Below are 18,014 nucleotides of genomic sequence, written 5' to 3' on the forward strand. Positions count from 1 at the left end.
GTGGTCTTCTGCTGTTGCATGCTGAGATGCTTTTCTGCTCACCATGGTTGTAAAGAGTTGCTATGAGTTACTATATCCTTCCTGGCAGCTCGAACCAATCTGTCCATTGTCCTCTGACCTCTCTTATCAACAAGACGTTTCCACCCACAGCACTGTTGCTCACTCAGTGTTTTTTGTTTTTCGCACCCTTCTGTGTAAACTCTGGAGACTGTTGTGTGTGAAAACCCCAGGAGGTCAGATCAGCAGTTTATGAAATACTCAAACCAGTCCATCTGGTTAGCACCAACACCCATGCCACAGTGAAAGAAAGTCACACTTTGAGATCACAATTTTTCCCATTCTGATGTTTGAAGTGAACATTAACTGAAGCTCTCGATTTGTATCTGCATGATTTGATGCATCGTGCTGCTGTCAAGGGATCGGCTGATTAGAGAACTGCAGAAAACAGCAGGTGGATGGGTGCTCCTAATAAAGTGGCCAGTGAGTGTATGTCTGCATTGGTTAGGCTTTGTCAATATTGAACCTTACTGCCATCTCCTGAATTTTAAGATGTATGGCATTGTTGAGCGCAGACTTCCTCCAAGGCCAAATGCCGGATCTCAGTTTGTTCAGAAAGAAAAAAAAAATGGTAAAGAAACTAGTAAGCACCCAGCATCACCACATACTGTAACAATCCTGTTAGGTAAAAAACTACATTGTGCTTTCAAAAACCTTAATGACAAGTAACATGCAAAAACTAGAATAGACACTGGTAGTGCTTTTCCATGATGGAGAAACTTTTTATTGTCAAAGGGGATGAAGCTGGACACAGATCTGTATAACTGTTTGAATGGCTGATTTTACATAAAAATCAATTAGATATGTTTTTTTTAATTGTCACTTAGAGATTTAGATAAAGCAATCATTTAAATGAACTATCTTCATAAAAACGTATGTACTACTAGCTGTGATGGGTGGTCCGTCGGATCCGACGATGACATCTGTGTGCAGGTGTGGACTCGCAGATGGCTCTGGAGTCCGATGCGGGATCTGCATGTACGTCCGCAGTGAGGGCAGGAAAACTGTTCTGAATCACTGGGTGCCTTGGCAGCCGCCTTTCTCCTAGCATGCGCCACGGTGATGTTGTCTCGCCGGTTGTCTTCAAAGTTTTCCTGGGCAAGGCGCATCAGGGCACGCCGGTTGGATCGATCCTGTGCACACTCCTCCAGCTACTTTAGGGCCATGCCAGCATACGTAAGCGATGTTAGCCTTGACACAGTCTCTGAAGCGTTTCACTGGTCTTCCTTCTTTCCTTTTGCCTTGGCAAAGTTCGCCACAGAGGAGCTGTTTTGGGATCCAGTGGTCATCCATGCGAATGACATGCCCTGTCCATCTCAGTTGCGCTTTCAGGATCATGGCCTCGATGCTGGTTATTTCAGCACGGTCCAAGACCTCGAGATTTGTAACCTTGTCCTGCCACTTGATGCCCAGGATTGAACGCAGGCTACGCATGCGAAAGCGCTCAAGCAGTCGAATATGCCGACTGTACAGGGTCCAGGTCTCACAACCGTAGAGGAGGCCGGTGAGCAAAACTGACTTGTACACCTTGAGCTTGGTGGACTGCTGGATGTTGTGTTGATTCAACACACGAACTCGCAGCCTACCCAGGACCTAGTGAGCAACACCACAGGTCAAGTCAAAATGCTAACACCAGGAGCCTTTTCAAAAAGAAGTATACTTCAAGTTCACTAGCTAGCAATGCTAACTAGCTGACACCAAACACAACACTCAGCTTAAACACTCATGAGAGCTCATTACAAAGAGAATCAGGACGGTGAAGACACTCAGCCATTGTCCTCTCGTCAAATTGGTTTGAACTCTCATGAATTCATCAGCTGTCACTAGAAGTGTTAGTCAGTAAGCACTGTTAGCTCTACAGGAGTTAGCTAATTATGCTCGCTAGCTAACACTGGTCGTGACAGCCAACTGAAAAACTCATGAGAAGTCATTAAGAAGAAAAAAAATAACAGGACACTAAAAGCAATCTTGACCATTTTTATAAATTTCAGGTAGTTGAATAACCTAGTGAGCAACACCACAGGTCAAGTTAAAATGCTAACACCAGGACCCTTATCAAAAAGAAGTATGCTTCAAGTTCATTTTATTAAGTAAAGTTAAAATATATTTCCTTAAGTATGCTTTTGTGTACCAAGTATACTGATATCAATGTACTTACAGTATACTTGTAAGTAAACTAATCTAATACTTCTTGGGACTAAATTGGCCCACTTTTAGTTTATAAAAAGTATACTTTAAGTCTAGGGCGGCACGGTGGTGTAGTGGTTAGCGCTGTCGTTTCACAGCAAGAAGGTCCGGGTTCGAGCCCCGTGGCCGCCGAGGGCCTTTCTGTGTGGAGGTTGCATGTTCTCCCCGTGTCCGCGTGGGTTTCCTCCGGGTGCTCCGGTTTCCCCCACAGTCCAAAGACATGCAGGTTAGGTTAACTGGTGATTCTAAATTGACCATAGATGTGAATGGTTGTCTGTGTCTATGGCCAAGTTTACATTAGACCGTATCTGTCTTGTTTTCTTCGCGGATGCACTGTCCGTTTACATTAAAACGCCTGGAAATGCCGGGAAACGGGAATCCGCCAGCGTCCACGTATTCAATCCAGATCGTGTCTGGTCCGGTGCTGTGTAAACATTGAGAATACGCGGATACGCTGTGCTGAGCTCTAGCTGGCGTCGTCATTGGACAACGTCACTGTGACATCCACCTTCCTGATTCGCTGGCGTTGGTCATGTGACGCGACTTCTGAAAAACGGCGCGGACTTCCGCCTTGTATCACCTTTCATTAAAGAGTATAAAAGTATGAAAATACTGCAAATACTGATGCAAATACTGCCCATTGTGTAGTTATGATTGTCTTTAGGCTTGCCATCCTTCCACTTGCAAGTGGTAAGTGATATGCACTGAGATCACACACACAGCGGCTCAGTCCCGAATCACTGCTCGTGCGCTATACTCGCGCGCTCTGTGAGCTGCGCAGGGCCGGAGTGCGCACCCTCCAGAGGGCACTCGCTGTTCAGGGCGGAGTGATTTGGAGCGCAGGATGCCTGCGGAGCCGAGCGTATCCGTGTATTGGCGTTGCTGTGTGCACGCGAATCGTGTATTGGTGTTGCTGTGTGCACGCTAATCGTTTTAAAAACATTAATCTGATGATCCGCTGATACGGTCTAATGTAAACCCCACCTATGTGTCAGCCCTGTGATGACCTGGCGACTTGTCCAGGGTGTACTCCGCCTTTCGCCCGTAGTCAGCTGGGATAGGCTCCAGCTCGCCTGCGACCCTGTAGAACAGGATAAAGCGGCTACAGATAATCAGATGAGATGAGGCTTTAAGTCTAAGAGAAGTAAACTCTGCGTATACAACTATTATTTTTTATTTTGTACTGCAAGTATACCACAAGTAAACTTATATACTGATAGTTTACTAGTTCTATACTTGTAGTCCACTCTTTAGTTTACAAAAGCATACTTCATAGTATACTGGAAATATACTATGAGTTACTTGTTTTATACTTCTAGTCCACTTTTTAGTTTTGAAGTATACTGCAATTACCCTTCTAGGTATACTATTAGTTTTCTAGCCCTAACCCTTACCTCATGCACACTACCAGTAGACAACTTAAGTGTTTTGTACCTTAAGGTACAACGAAATTATAAAGGTAAGAATTCACAAAATACCAACAGATACTCAGGATTAAGAACATATTCATTTTCTTTAAAAATCAAAATTTAAACCAACATTGTATTAAATGCCAAAGTATAAAAACATGGCAATGACAACTGAAATTGACATCGAAGCTCTAAAGGAAAATAAATAAATAAATAAATAAGTAATTATCCCACTCAGGAGAAATAAAAAACAACAACAACATGCTGCTGTATATCACAAAGAAGCCAATATGTGTAAAAAAGAAGTATTTTATAGGCTACTATCAAAAGGATAAGCACAACTACAGGGCAAGTACACTTAAACATAAGGCACAAATATTTTAATACTTTATTAAACTTTTGTTCAGTATATCTTGATCAAAAGTTTACGTATAAGCTTAATATACTTAGACTTTTCTATATACTTTTCAGTATAAGCCAAGTATACTTATGTATAACTTTGTTAAGTATATCTCTGATAAGTAAATAAAAAGTAAACTGAAAGCATACTCTCTTATTTTTAGTTTAAGAGAAGTATAATAGAAGCACATTTGAATAAACTTCTTTTTTGTAAGGGGAGGCATGGGAGTTTCCACCTGGGGAACATGATTAGACAATAAATCGCTCTGGATAAATAAAATATCATAAGGCTATGCCATGTTATAAATTGTGAAGTGCAATACATAGACATTTGGCAAGGGGAGAGCAGTGTTGATGCTTGACTTCCCTGATATAAATTAGTCTATAGCCATGCTATTTATAGTTACTTAACCACTGGAGGCCCAACCCTGACTAATTTTGATTAATCATCACCACTGCTTCTTGCTCACAATAAACTGGATACAAACGCCAATGGATTGTAATCGAATTGATTCACTGTCAGCCCAGTGACTCACACAACAACTCATTTCCAGAGAACAAGAGAACATAACATTTACTCAGAATTTCCTCTTTCATTAAATCTAAGATATTAACACAAGAAACAGAAGCTTGTCTAGTAATTAGTGAAATCTTTCAGATAAATTAATGAAAGTTTATTCATAAGTCCAGATGCTTCCAAGAAGAATTTAATATTAAGAATATTTAACGTTTAATATTTTTGCTATTGGAAGTTAGTGAATATTTGACTCAGTCATGATGAATCAGCTCTTTTCGTATGATCAAATAAAACGGAAACTGATATCAGCTACTGTAGCATCTGCCCATTTCCAGTCCATAGATGAAAACAGGAAAAAAAAGCGTTACATAATCTGGTTGCATAAACTGTGTATCTTCTTGCTAGATTTTTTTTAATATACCAAATATATATTACTGCTTGTGTATTATGGCGTTTACTCTCCCCCATTCAGGTGCTTATATGCCGGAACTACATGGGCAGTGTTGACATGAGTGAGATCGACCACCTCATGCCCATCATGCTGAAGAGGGAGGAAGACGCAGAATTATCACCTCTGTTGAGCCACGGCTCCACTCACTTCCTGTACATCAAGCACAACAACCTCTACTGTATCCTCCACTACTCTGATGTTCTTTCCATTCACTGGTCTATCTTTCTTTTTGTGTATTACGGTTATTATAGGGGAACGGGGGTGCATTCGGCCCTGTGGGGCCCCACTATATTGAAAATGCATAGAATTTATTACCAGCATGTCAGACATTATTGCAGATTACTCAGGAGCTAGTCAGAATGTGTGATAACTGTACCCAGTAAAATTACATAGAAATTGAAAATTGGACTCTTCTAATGGGGGCTTATTGCCCCTCACCTGTAGGGAAGAGGATCTACTGTAAAAAAGCCGACTTGTTGGAAAATTGTTGCACTTTTATCATTGGATTTGATGCCAATTCATTTGAAATTATGTGTTTGTTTGTTCTATTACACTGTTAATAAAGTAAAATTCTTTATACCATACACCAGGCTTGTAGTACTCGAGTCCGACTCGTGCCCTAATTTTAAGGACTCGTGACTTGACTTCGACTTGAGCACTGATGACTTGGACTCGGACTCGTAAATTGGAGACGAGGACTCAGATTTTTTTCTTTACTTTGTGTAACATGCCATAATAATTTGGCATAAGATATTTATCCCTACATTAATTTTTATACTAATTTCATGCAAGAGAATGCACATTCACCTGTTCATACATCATATTCAGGAACAAACTAACGTTAATGGTGCTAAAATGCCTGGAGAGAAGCCCCTAGGATTGTCCACTTTGTTTATACAGACTTCTCGTGCATTGGGAAAAAATGCACTGCTATGTGTTCCATATGTAGAAGAACTATCGAGGAGACGACGGGGACAACCTCGAACTTCAATCGTCATTTGGCAAGACTCCACCCAGAGAAGTAAGTGACATGCTATGTTCATTGCTCTGTTGATAGCGGGGCTTGCTTGCTGGCCGATGAACTAGCTAGCGTTAACCCTGTCTCATGTTATTTGCCCTGTTGGTGGTGGGTGGGGCTTGATGAGTAATGAACAAGCTTTTTATCTGTAGCCTATTAACTAAAATGGGGCAGTCAAGCAGTAACGTTAGTCCAGTAGCAGAGATGGTTTCACATAAACAAGCAATAGCCACCATCAAATGGTGCGGTTGGAGTCTCGTTCTCGGACTCGACTCGGATCAGTAGTGGACTTGACTTTGACTCGACTCAAAATTTTCTTTAATGACTTGGACTTGAACACTGGGGACTCGAGACTGGACTCAGACTCGAGGTTTAGTGACTCGAATGCAACACTGCCATATACTAATGAATCATAAAGTATTGGAATATCATGAAAAAGTTTTTTTTCTTAATTTAATTCAAAAAGGTAAACTTTCATGTATTCTTTATTCATTAGATGTAAAGTGAAATATTTTAAGGCTTTTTTGTTTTAATTTTGATGATTATGGCTTGTAGCTCATGAAAATCAGAAATCCAGTATTTCAGAATATTGGAATATTTCATTTCAAGTTTGAGTAAAATAGAATAAATACCATGTATCTCTCAGTCTAGTTCAGTACATGCAACCACAATCATGGGGAAGACTGCTGACTTGACAGTTGTCCAGAAGATGATCATCTACACCCTCCATCAGGAGAGTAAGCCACAGAAAGTCATTGCTGAAAAGGCTGGCTGGAAAAGGTGCACAAGCAACAGAGATGACTGCAACCTTGAGAGGATTGTCAAGAAAAGTCAATTCAAGAACTTGGGAGAGCTTCACAAGGAGTGGACTGTGGCTGGTGTCAGTGTATCACGAGCCACCACACAGACATCTTCAGGAAAGGGGCTACCGCTGTCACATTCCTAATATCAAGCCACTCCTGAACCAGAGAGAACGTCAGAAGCGTCTTACCTGGGCTGAGGAGAGAAAGAACTGGACTGTTGCTCAGTGGTCCAAAGTTCTCTTTTCAGATGAAAGTAAAGTTTGCATTTCATTTGGAAATCAAGGTCCTTGAGTCTGGAGGAAGAATGGAGAGGCACTGAATCCAATGTGTTTGAAGTCCAGTGTGAAGTTTCCGCAGTCTGTGATGATTTGGGGTGCCATGCCGTCCGCTAGTGTTGGCCCACCGTGTTTTATCAAGTCCACTCAGCCATAATCCAGTTCTTTATCTCCTTAGCCCAGGTAAGACGCTTCTGACATTGTCTCTGGTTCAGGAATGTCTTGATATTAGGAATGCAACAGCTGTAGCCCCTTTCCTGAAGGTGTCTGTGCGTGGTATCTCTTGATGCTCTGAAACCAGCCTCAGTCCACTCCTTGTGAAGCTCTCCCAAGTTCTTGAAACGACTTTACTTGACAATCCTCTCAAGGCTGCGGTCATCCCTGTTGCTTGTGCACCTTTTCCAGCCAGCCTTTCCAGCAGTGACTTTCTGTGGCTTACCCTCTTTGTGGAGGGTGTAGATGATCATCTTCTGGACAACTGTCAAGTCAGCAGTCTTCCCTATGATTGTGGTTGCATGGCCTGAACTAGACCGAGGGATGCACAGTATTTATAGCCTGGGAAATCCCATTCTGCTTTGCACAATCGTTCCGATCTGAAAAGACAGCATGGAAACTATGGTCTAAAGGCTCGCCTGAGTTAGGGAGCCAATCAGAGAGTGGGGAGGGGTGGAAAGACGGTGACGCGTACTACTCGACAAACGGAAGCTTGTAGTTTATTTGGGACTGTTTACGGATCACATTTAACGTGGCGGCGAGCGATACGAACCAAACTTTTGATCAAGCTTTAGACACTGTTCTGAATAGTTTAGAGCGAAAGTTTGTTTTAAAAAAAGAACAGCGTTTGGCGTTACAGTCTTTCGCTTCTTCGTCGCTCTAACTACGTCACCGGGTACAACTGCCATGATTGGCCATGGGCTACGTATACGCCAAATGATGGACATTCGCAACGTCCAATAAACGGCCGTTGACAATCGTAAACCACACCTCCCCTACGAGAAATTTAATAGGCGGATTCCAGACCATATTTCACTTGTGATATGGTCTGGTGTTAACCAGACTACAGTATTTATACTGTTTTACTCAAACTCGAAATGAAATATTTTAAGATACTGAATTTCTGATTTTCATGAGCTATAAGCCATAATTATCAAAATTAAAACAAAAAAGCCTTGAAATATTTCGTTTTACATGTAACGAATATAGAATTCATGAACGTTTACCTTTTTGAATTAGATCATGAAAAAATAAACTTTTTCATGATATTCCAATATTTTGAGGTGCACTAGGATTTTTTTTTTCAACAAAAAAAGTATGGAGCCTAATGCCCCCCTTTCCTCTATACTTTATAATATTTTTCTCTGAACGTCTGTACAAATGTTCAAGACAAACTGAAAGATCCTTAATAGTCACATATCAGTGGTGGCAATGACTAAAAAGAATACAAACGCTGCTCTTGTGTATTCCTTCCTGTACAAGCTAGTGGAGGTGAGTATGCTTTCCACACACTCCTGTCTGCTCAGCATGCCCTGTAAGTTATAATGGCTCACGTTGATGTGTTTATATTAAGAAGACCAACCTGGGTAGGTGTTATGTATGAAATAAATCAAGATATGTGGCGTTATAGTAAAATTAGCAATGACGTGGTGGTGTGATGCACCGTTACCATCCTGAAGTTGATTATTTTCATATTTATTCCTTTAACAGTTTTTATTTATTAAAGAACGGCATGGTGCGCTTTTTATCCATTTATACTATAGTACCATGTAATGTTGTTGAACATCAGCAGAAGTTATTACCTATTATCGCTTACGTTATAGCAGCTATAAACCATTGTTATGTCCCCAGCATGTCTTTTTTTCTCTCTTGAAGGTAATAAACCACAAAATGCAGCTTACAGGTTACGGGTTTATCTCTGACTGTTACAAAATGTTGACTCTGGAGAATTTTTATAAAAGTGCTAAATGAACATCTTATTACAGAAAACTTCACCACGTCAACAGCTACATACTATTTTTCTTTAAATTCGTTAATTTGTCGCATCCATACAAGTAGCTCTTTACAAAATCTCGCCTGAACCCAGTGAAATAATTTTTTCAGCTTTTAGTATTAAGAAAGACTCTGCCTTTTTGTTATAGATTTTCACTGAGTATTTTAAGGTTCTGGAGGAGGAGAGTATACGCGACAACTTTGTGACCGTCTATGAGCTAATGGATGAGGTCATGGATTTTGGTTTCCCTCAAACCACAGACAGCAAGATCTTACTGGAGTGAGTATTGACAGAATTGCTGTTTATTCATCATTAGTCATTCGAACCAGTACCATCCACCATTTACTGGTCACAACTGTGCATCCACACACTGCGTGTGCTCTATTCATGCTCTGTGAGCTGGATAGCATGGTACAAACAGAGGTTTACTTCATGTGGCAGACACATAGAAGCACTGTCAGAGATGTGAGATGTTCTTGTTTTCAGCAGTTATGGGAATGTGAGTGTTGTTACTCTGATGAAAGTCCAGTTAGCTTGTAGTGAATTTTCAGTACTGCATTATATATTGACTGTATGTGCATTAGATTTTTTAAAAAACTTGTTACATATTTCATTTTAACGTTAAGACTTTTCCTCAGTGTACAAGAAAAAGTAAGTGAACCGTTTGGGTGGCATGATGGTGTAGTAGTTAGCACTGTCACCTCACAGCAAGAAGGTTCTGGGTTCGAGCCCAGGGGCTGACGGGGGCCTTTCTGTGTGGAGTTTGCATGTTTTCCCTGTTTCTGCGTGGGTTTGCTCCGGTTTCCCCCACGGTTCAAAGACATGTGGTTAGGTTAACATGGGGCGGCCTTGGGCTGAAATACCCTTAAGCAAGGCAATTAACCCCCAAGTGCTCCCCGGGTGCTGTAGTATAGCTGCCCACTGCTCTGGGTATGTGTGTGCTCATTGCTCATGTGTGTGTTCACTGCTTCAAATGGGTTAAATGCAAAGGAGGAATTTTACTGTGTGCTTGAGTGTGCATGTGACAAATAGAGGCTTCTTCTTCTTTGGAATTACCCATATTCATGTATAAATTTATCTTAAAATATGATCTGATCTTCATTCGTCTAAAAACAGACAAACAACAACAAAAAAAACCCTTGTAATTTCCCTTTTGGGGATCGATCGATCTATCGATCGATCTATCGATCGATCTATCGATCTATCTATCTATCTATCTATCTATCTATCTATCTATCTATCTATCTATCTATCTATCTATCTATCTATCATGAATAAATACAATCTGCTTTAACTAATAACACGCAAACAATTATAAGCTTTCATGTCTTTCTTGAACCCACTCATTAAACATTCACAGGGCTGGTGGAAAAAAAAGTAAGTGAACCTTTGGATTTAATAACTGGTCGTAGGGCTGTGCGATGTCCCCTTAATTGGCATCGACGATGTTTACAGTGCAAACATCGTGATGGACGATCATATCGTGGGCGGGGGGGTTAATACCACATTATTAAATATATTATTATTATTATTATTAAAAGTGGCGGCACGGTGGTGTAGTGGTTAGAGCTGTCGCCTCACAGCAAGAAGGTCCTGGGTTCGAGCCCCGGGGCCGGCGAGGGCCTTTCTGTGTGGAGTTTGCATGTTCTCCCCGTGTCCGTGTGGGTTTCCTCCGGGTGCTCCGGTTTCCCCCACAGTCCAAAGACATGCAGGTTAGGTTAACTGGTGACTCTAAATTGAGCGTAGGTGTGAGTGTGAATGGTTGTCTGTGTCTATGTGTCAGCCCTGTGATGACCTGGCGACTTGTCCAGGGTGTACCCCGCCTTTCGCCCGTAGTCAGCTGGGATAGGCTCCAGCTTGCCTGCGACCCTGTAGAAGGTTAAAGCGGCTAGAGATAATGAGATGAGATGAGATTATTATTAAAAGTATTAGATACTCATCCGAGGCTTTGGCACGTAAAGAAAAAAGCGCTAGGTGATGTGGAATATTTGGCCTTGATAACGGATATGTGGTCCAGCTGCAACATGATGCCCTATATGTCAGCTACCGTACATTATGTGGACCGAGAGTGGGCAATGCAGTCCAATTGCCTGCAGACGAGTTTCATGCCAAAGACACGTTCAGCGGACAATTTGGAAGACGCATTGCGCGAGACACTTGCCGAATGGAAAATAGAGGAGAAAAAGATCGCCTGCAACAACGGGGCGAATATTGTCACAGCCATCAGGCAATTGAAATGGCCGTGGTTAAGTTGTTTTGGGCACAATTTGAACCTGGCCATAACCAACTCGCTTGCGCAACAGAGGGCCAGTACAGACCGAGCGTTTGGAGTTTGCCGAGCAGTCAACACTGCGTTTGCGCACAGCTGGCTTCGGAGAAATGAGCTGCGCAAAGCGCAGGTGGAAATGAACCTCCCCGAGCACTCACTGATCACGGCAAGATATTAATCTGCTCTAACAATGAAAGACTAATATTCAAACTATGAGAAGAAACTACACTTAAGCTATTACTCATTGTTTATTTACACCATATCAATTGAAGATGCGTTTTGGCCTTTAGTGCGCACCTGAACGCGCTAATTTTTCCAATTTATTAGTGTTTGAATTATTGCACCAGCTTTTAAAATCATGATTTAATATTGTTTTTTTTTTTTTTTACTGTCTTTACATTTGTCAGAATCACCTTCATTCTTCCATTTGGTTTGACATTATGGCTTAGAGTGGACCATTTTGTGTCTGAAAGTAGGCCTATTTACCAGATTAAAGTTATTTGACTTCTGCCGAAGTCTGCGCTTCACTGCCGTTTGGGGTGCAATATTTCCCGACTGAAGTCGTTAATAGTGGCTATTTGTTTGAACAACATGACAAATTTTACATTAAAAGTATAGTGTAGGCTAAAAAATGAAGTCAAAATTTATTATTAGTAGCATACTGTATTTGTGTAACCACATGTTATGTTCACTAGCACGTCCCTGCACCATAGCCTACGTGAACAAGCGGTAATAGGATATTACTTTATAATGATTTATATAATTATGTATTTATAATTATATATGTTATATAATATATTTATATATTAAACAAAACTAACTAACTAAACTAACAAAAAACTAACTTTTTAGGTTAAATAGGCCCAGATGATACCGTATATGCGTGATTATGACAGGAGGGGGCGTGGTATCACGATGGTGGCTCTCCATCATGATGGATGACCACCATCGTCGATGGACGATGGCATCGTCTATCGGCACAGCCCTAACTGGTCGAACCTACTTGGCAGCAATAAACTCAAAAAAGTGCTCCTGGTAGCTGTGAATCAGACCTGCACAACATTCAGGAGGCATTTTGAACCATTCTTTCTTACAGAACTGCTTCAGCTCAGCCATATTCTCAGGACGTCTGGTGTAAATGGCTGTCTATTGGGTTAAGGTCTGGGCTCTGACTGGGCCACTGCAAAAGGTGGATTTTCCTTTTTTTAAGCAGGGACGGATCCAGCCCAAGAACCTTGACAGATGCACATTTCCAGAAATATTTTCACTAATTTAACCAGATCGCTATGGATTTTCACAGGGATGTAGAGCACGCCGAGCCCTTTCCGAAGAGGGCAGCCATGGCCTGCTACAACCGCGGCTTGGCCCGCTATTCGCCCCCGAAGCCCCACGCAAGCACGGCTCGCCGAAAACTTTAATATGAGCCCTGGCTCCAGCCACGCACACATGCAGGGATTTAAAAATTCATAACTCGGTCACCAAAAGTTGTAGTCCCGACAAGCTTTACAGGCACCTCCCTCTCCTCGAGACCTTTTGAAACAGCCCAGGTATGGCCTGCTACAACCGTGGCTTGGCCCGTTATTCATGTGATCAACCTGATCCAACTTCATTTCATCATGATGCTCCCTCCATTGTACGGCACTGTTGGGATGATGTTTGCCTGTGCCCTATTTATGCCATATGTAGTGCTGTGTCTTCCCAAATAATTCAGCCTTCATTTCATCAGTCAACAAAGCATCAGGGTGATCTTTGGCAAACTTCAGGCGCACATCAATGTTTTTTGGAGAACAGTTTCTTCCATGATGTCCTGCCATTGACACCCTGCCTGTTTTGCACATAGTAGACTCATGAACAGAGATATTAGCCAGTTCTAGTGAATTCTTCAAACCTTTAGTTGTTACTCCAGGGTTCTTCTTTAAGTCACTGAGGATTCTTCGTTGAGCCTTTGAAGTAATCTTTGTCGGGGACCCACTTCTAGTGAGACAAGCGACAGTACTAAATCTTCTCATTTCTCTAACTGTCAACTGATGAATAAACTCTAAACTCTTTGAGATTGCTTTGTAACCCTTTCCAGGATTATGCAAGTCAACAATTCTTGATATTAGGTCTTCTGAAAATTCCCTTTTGTGAGGCATGGTGCACATCAGCAGATCCTTCTTGTGAACAGGAAACTCAAATTTTTTTTCATGTTAAAGTATCACTTACCCGCACCTCCAAACTCGTTTCATTGACTGGACTTCAGGTTTGCTGAATCCTGACTCCATTAACTTCCATTGAACTCATTAGCCTAAGGGTTCGCACGCCTTTTCCAACATACACTGAAATTTTGAACGATGTATTCAATATGGACAAGAACAAAGCAATAATTTGTGCCTTACTAGTTAAAACAGGTTGTGTTGGTTCATTATTGTAACTTAGATGAAGATCAGACCATATTTTAAGATAAATTTATACATTAATGCAGGTAATTCCAAAGGGTTCACTTACTTTTTCTTGACACTGTATGTCTTTAAGTAATAAGAATTGGTAAAGAGCCACATTTTCCATCATTACCATGCCTTGCATAAGTATTCACCCCCTTGAACTTTTCCATATTTTGTCGTCAGTCAATGAATTTGAATTCATTTTTACCATTTGATTTACACGATATTTCTAACACTTGAAAGCCATAGTTTTTGTGACACAAAGCTTAATTAAACAGAATTTTGTTGATAAATAATGGATTTATTCGTGATCAGTTTGAAATTTCAAAAAAAAAAAAAATTTTTTTGATTGATACTTTTCTAGAACATTGTCCCGGTATCACAGTCTGGTCCAGTCCATCCATGCCTTAGACTGTAGGACTTCCATGCTGGCTCCAGGCCGGCTCCAGGACAGGAATTCAGTCCTGCCTTGCTGAAGGCCATTTCCTGAAGCGGCACTCCCACACCTGCCAGGGTTTTTTCTAGAAAAATTTAGTATGAGGGCGCTCACCATGGCGAGGGAGCGAAGCGGGGGGGAGATGGTGCCGGTTGTCCCCCCCCGCCTTGCAAAGCCTTTGAAAAATGCTCCAATGGGACATTCTGAGGCTATCTGAGAGGGAAATTGTAACAAATTGTCTGTCAACATTGAAAAAGAAAGAAGTAATCTTCTTCTGCCCCGGACAGTCTTTGGCTTTCTTCCGCTTCGTGCCGCGGGATGACATCTTTAAATGCCCAAGTGTCAACAAAAACAACTCGCGAACTACTTCTGTCAAAAGCTCCCGCGCCGGTGGGTGAAAGGTCATTCAGTCTCGAGAAATCTCGCTCTACAAGTCAGCTGACCTTGTATGTAACCCATGTCAAATCTCGCAAGAGCAGCCGCGACAAGTAAACAACTAAACAACATGGCACCTCAGTCTGGAAAACGCCAATTCGGATTGTTTTTGCACCGTCTGGCGGTGTATCTACTATGATTGGAATATTTTTGGAGCAATTATAACGTATTTGATGATCAGACACATTGTCACGTGGTGTTGCTGGGATGTTTTCACGGAGTCGATAAGGGGGCGCACGCCGAGAGTAAGAGGGCGCAGCGCCCCTGTTCCCCCGTTTAGACAAAAGCCTGCCTGCTATCACTCCTCTCCCATCAGCCAGGGCTTTTTATGAACTGTTTGGAGCTACTCCATTTGCCAGACTGTCTCTTGTAGACTTGCCTTGCTACAGCTCATTGGTATTCTGTCTTCTTGATTCCCCCTGCCTGAATTTTTCCTTGTTTTTTTGTCAAGTTTTTCTGTCCTGTTTTTTGTCCCTGATCGTGTCTACCTGCCAGTGTGCGAAATTACCATGTGCCCGGTAGCACGACGCTATCAACTTTTTCGTCGGGCCATAAACTATAAAAAGTAGCGAGTCCATCATGCCACAAACATTGGCCTGCCCGTGAACGTATATTTTGATGGTTTCATGCTTGTATTACTATGTCCCTAACACTTGACGATTTCATGGTTGTATTACCATGTCCCTAACACGACACGTCCACCTTTTGCAAGGATTGTTTTCATTGGTTATTTTGTCAGATACGTCACAAATCTGTAAAACGAAAGCGAATCAGCTGCCATCTCTTAAATGAGCAGTTTATCACATTACATTTTGCCGACATTGTGGCACAAGATTCTACAGGAGTGCGCTTTTTCGCCTTTTCGTGACAATCATGTGGAAGTTTCTGGGTTTGCCTGAGAAAAAAGTGAAGCAGAAGAAAACAGAAGAAGAAATCAAAGCTACTAAGAAGCGATATGAGGAAGAAAAGCAGGAGAGGACATTTAAACCAGGCTGGCTGCAGACATACAATTGGTTGTCGTACTCAAATACACAAAAACAGATGTTTTGCCAACCTTGCCGTTCAATTTATGGTCCATACGCTGTTAGAAAACCCGGACTGAAAATTGACAAATATCACAAGTATGCGAATGCTCCTCTTGTGTTGGGCTCACAGAACTTCAAAAAACACACACTAGATGTGCATCAGACATCCGAGGGTCATACATTCACACTGGCCATCAACTTTTAATGCTGGCCATGAACATTGAAAAGTTAAGAGCCCTGTTGGCCATTTCTGATTTTCAACATATTTCACACACTGCTACCTGCTCCTGTGTTTTTGACCTCCTGGCAGTGGCGGTTCTAGACCAAAATTACTAGGGGGGCCGAGGTGGGGCCAGTGTTTTTTCAGGGGGGCACATATGGGCAAAACATGGCAATATTTAAGCGTTCAAAATGTTTTGTTTAGTTTATTTAAAACCAAAACAAAATACATTGAGCATAAATACAATGAGATAAACATTCTGTCTCAATAGCCTAAACATAAAATAAATTGTGCTTAGTAAATCTTAAAACCATGTTTCTCTTTTTTGTAAAATAAGATTTCTATTTTTGCATACAATGAACCTTTTCTTCAGACGTGGCTGCACTGGAGTGTCGTCCAAGCACTTGCTGATATCTGGAGAAAGATGAATACAGTAAATATGGGAGTGCGACTGAGAACAACATTTATTTATCATTATTCATTTATTAATTTATTATTATATCTATTATTTTTATTTTATATTTATTAATTATTATTCAGACTTCACACTTTCAGGGTAGGCTATAGGCCGACACTGCTCTCACACACACACATTTATTCAACATCACAAACCTGATGGTGCTGTACTTGATATGCATGGTGAATCTGGTTGTCCCAATGACTCGTTGGATTGTCCCTCATTCTGTCCCTCAATCTGATCCTGAATATCTTCATCCTCACTCTCAGATTGCCTTTCAGATGACTCACTTTCCACCTCTCCAACCACCACCTCTGGCTCTCTCTCCACCTCTGGCTCTCTCTCTCCTCTTTCATAATCTTCATCTTCCTTATTCTCTCTATGTTGCTTTTTGCCAACAGGGGCAAAAAAGGACATAATGTCCTTCTTGCTCCTTTCCATGATGATAGCCTACAGTAGGTCTATACTAAAAAGTAAACGGAGAGGAATGTAGCCTCTACATATCAAAAGGCCATTAAAGTTTTACAAGAAGGTTAAACACTGTCGGTTATTTTACCCATTTCCCAAAAATATTAAGTTAGGCTACTTATTGCTGTGCAACGCACTTTTAAGAAAGCGCAATAAAACGGATTTATTATTGTAGTGAACAACAACAGTAAAACATGGATATGTGCAAACACTGACGTTACGAAATTGAATAATTTTCCTTACCTTCGCTCCCTTTGCAGTAGCCTAGTCCTTGCAGGGCTGCAGCTGTTATCTCTCACGTCCGAAGTTTACAATTCGCGCTGCTGCGGGTCTTTCTGCTGCAGGTAACAGTGTGCGTGTAGCGCTTTAAGGAGTCCGTGTAGAACACTCCGTCATGTCAGTTCCGATCTTCGAGCCAGCGCATGTCGAAATTAATAAATCTTGTTACCTGTTCAGCACAGGGGCCACAACAGGGGCCAGGAGCAATTTTACAGGGGCACTGGCCCCCGTTTAAAACCGCCTATGCCTCCTGGCCTGTTTTTTGACTGCCAATTTTTGCCTGAGACCTACTGTACCTTTTGCCTTTCTGCCATCTACTTCATTAAAGAAGTTTTCTCTTTACACTGCCTGTTTTCTGAATCTGCTCTTGGGTCCTCACTTCACCTCAGCTCGCCATTCCTGACACCCGGACTTGTTTTGATAGCTCTTTGGTCTTCATGATGCTGTTTGTTTCAGTACAGTATTTGTTTCTAACAAACTCTGGGGCCCTACAGGAGCAGGTGTATTTATAGTGAGATCATGCAACACTTTATTTGCACACGGCTTGATTCCATTCAACAGTTGTTGGATTTCTGAATGAACAGAACTAATTAATGGGTTTTACAGCAACAGGAATGAATTTATGCAATATTACTTAAAATCACAACTTTTATATTTTTTATTTGTCATCAATTTGGCTAAATATGTTATTTCCATGTCTCCAGGTATAATCTTTATGATTGCACACCTTAACCCTAACCCAAGGATAATACAATGTTGTAATCCCAATCATAAACCACCATGTATAAAACCAGATGTTATTTAGATTTATGCTTTTGTTTGATTTGTTATGCTCTCTCATACAAATTAATTATTCTTTTTTTTTTTACCTTTTTTTTTAATTTGGATAGAACAGTGTA

General features: G+C 41.3%; 1 protein-coding gene across 2 annotated transcripts in view; it reads left to right on the plus strand.

Moving 5' to 3' along the window:
* Nucleotides 1–18,014, plus strand: part of ap1m3 (adaptor related protein complex 1 subunit mu 3) — a 105,315-nt gene that overhangs the window by 13,655 nt on the left and 73,646 nt on the right. For both annotated transcript variants that reach the window (XM_060920007.1, XM_060920009.1), the window contains 3 exons: nt 5,042–5,198; nt 8,534–8,601; nt 9,252–9,382. In XM_060920007.1, the coding sequence (XP_060775990.1) occupies nt 5,042–5,198; nt 8,534–8,601; nt 9,252–9,382 (356 nt within the window). The remainder of the gene's footprint in view (nt 1–5,041; nt 5,199–8,533; nt 8,602–9,251; nt 9,383–18,014) is intronic.

This window comes from Neoarius graeffei, chromosome 4 (assembly GCF_027579695.1).
Source record: "Neoarius graeffei isolate fNeoGra1 chromosome 4, fNeoGra1.pri, whole genome shotgun sequence".
In the NCBI taxonomy this organism is placed as follows: domain Eukaryota; kingdom Metazoa; phylum Chordata; class Actinopteri; order Siluriformes; family Ariidae; genus Neoarius; species Neoarius graeffei.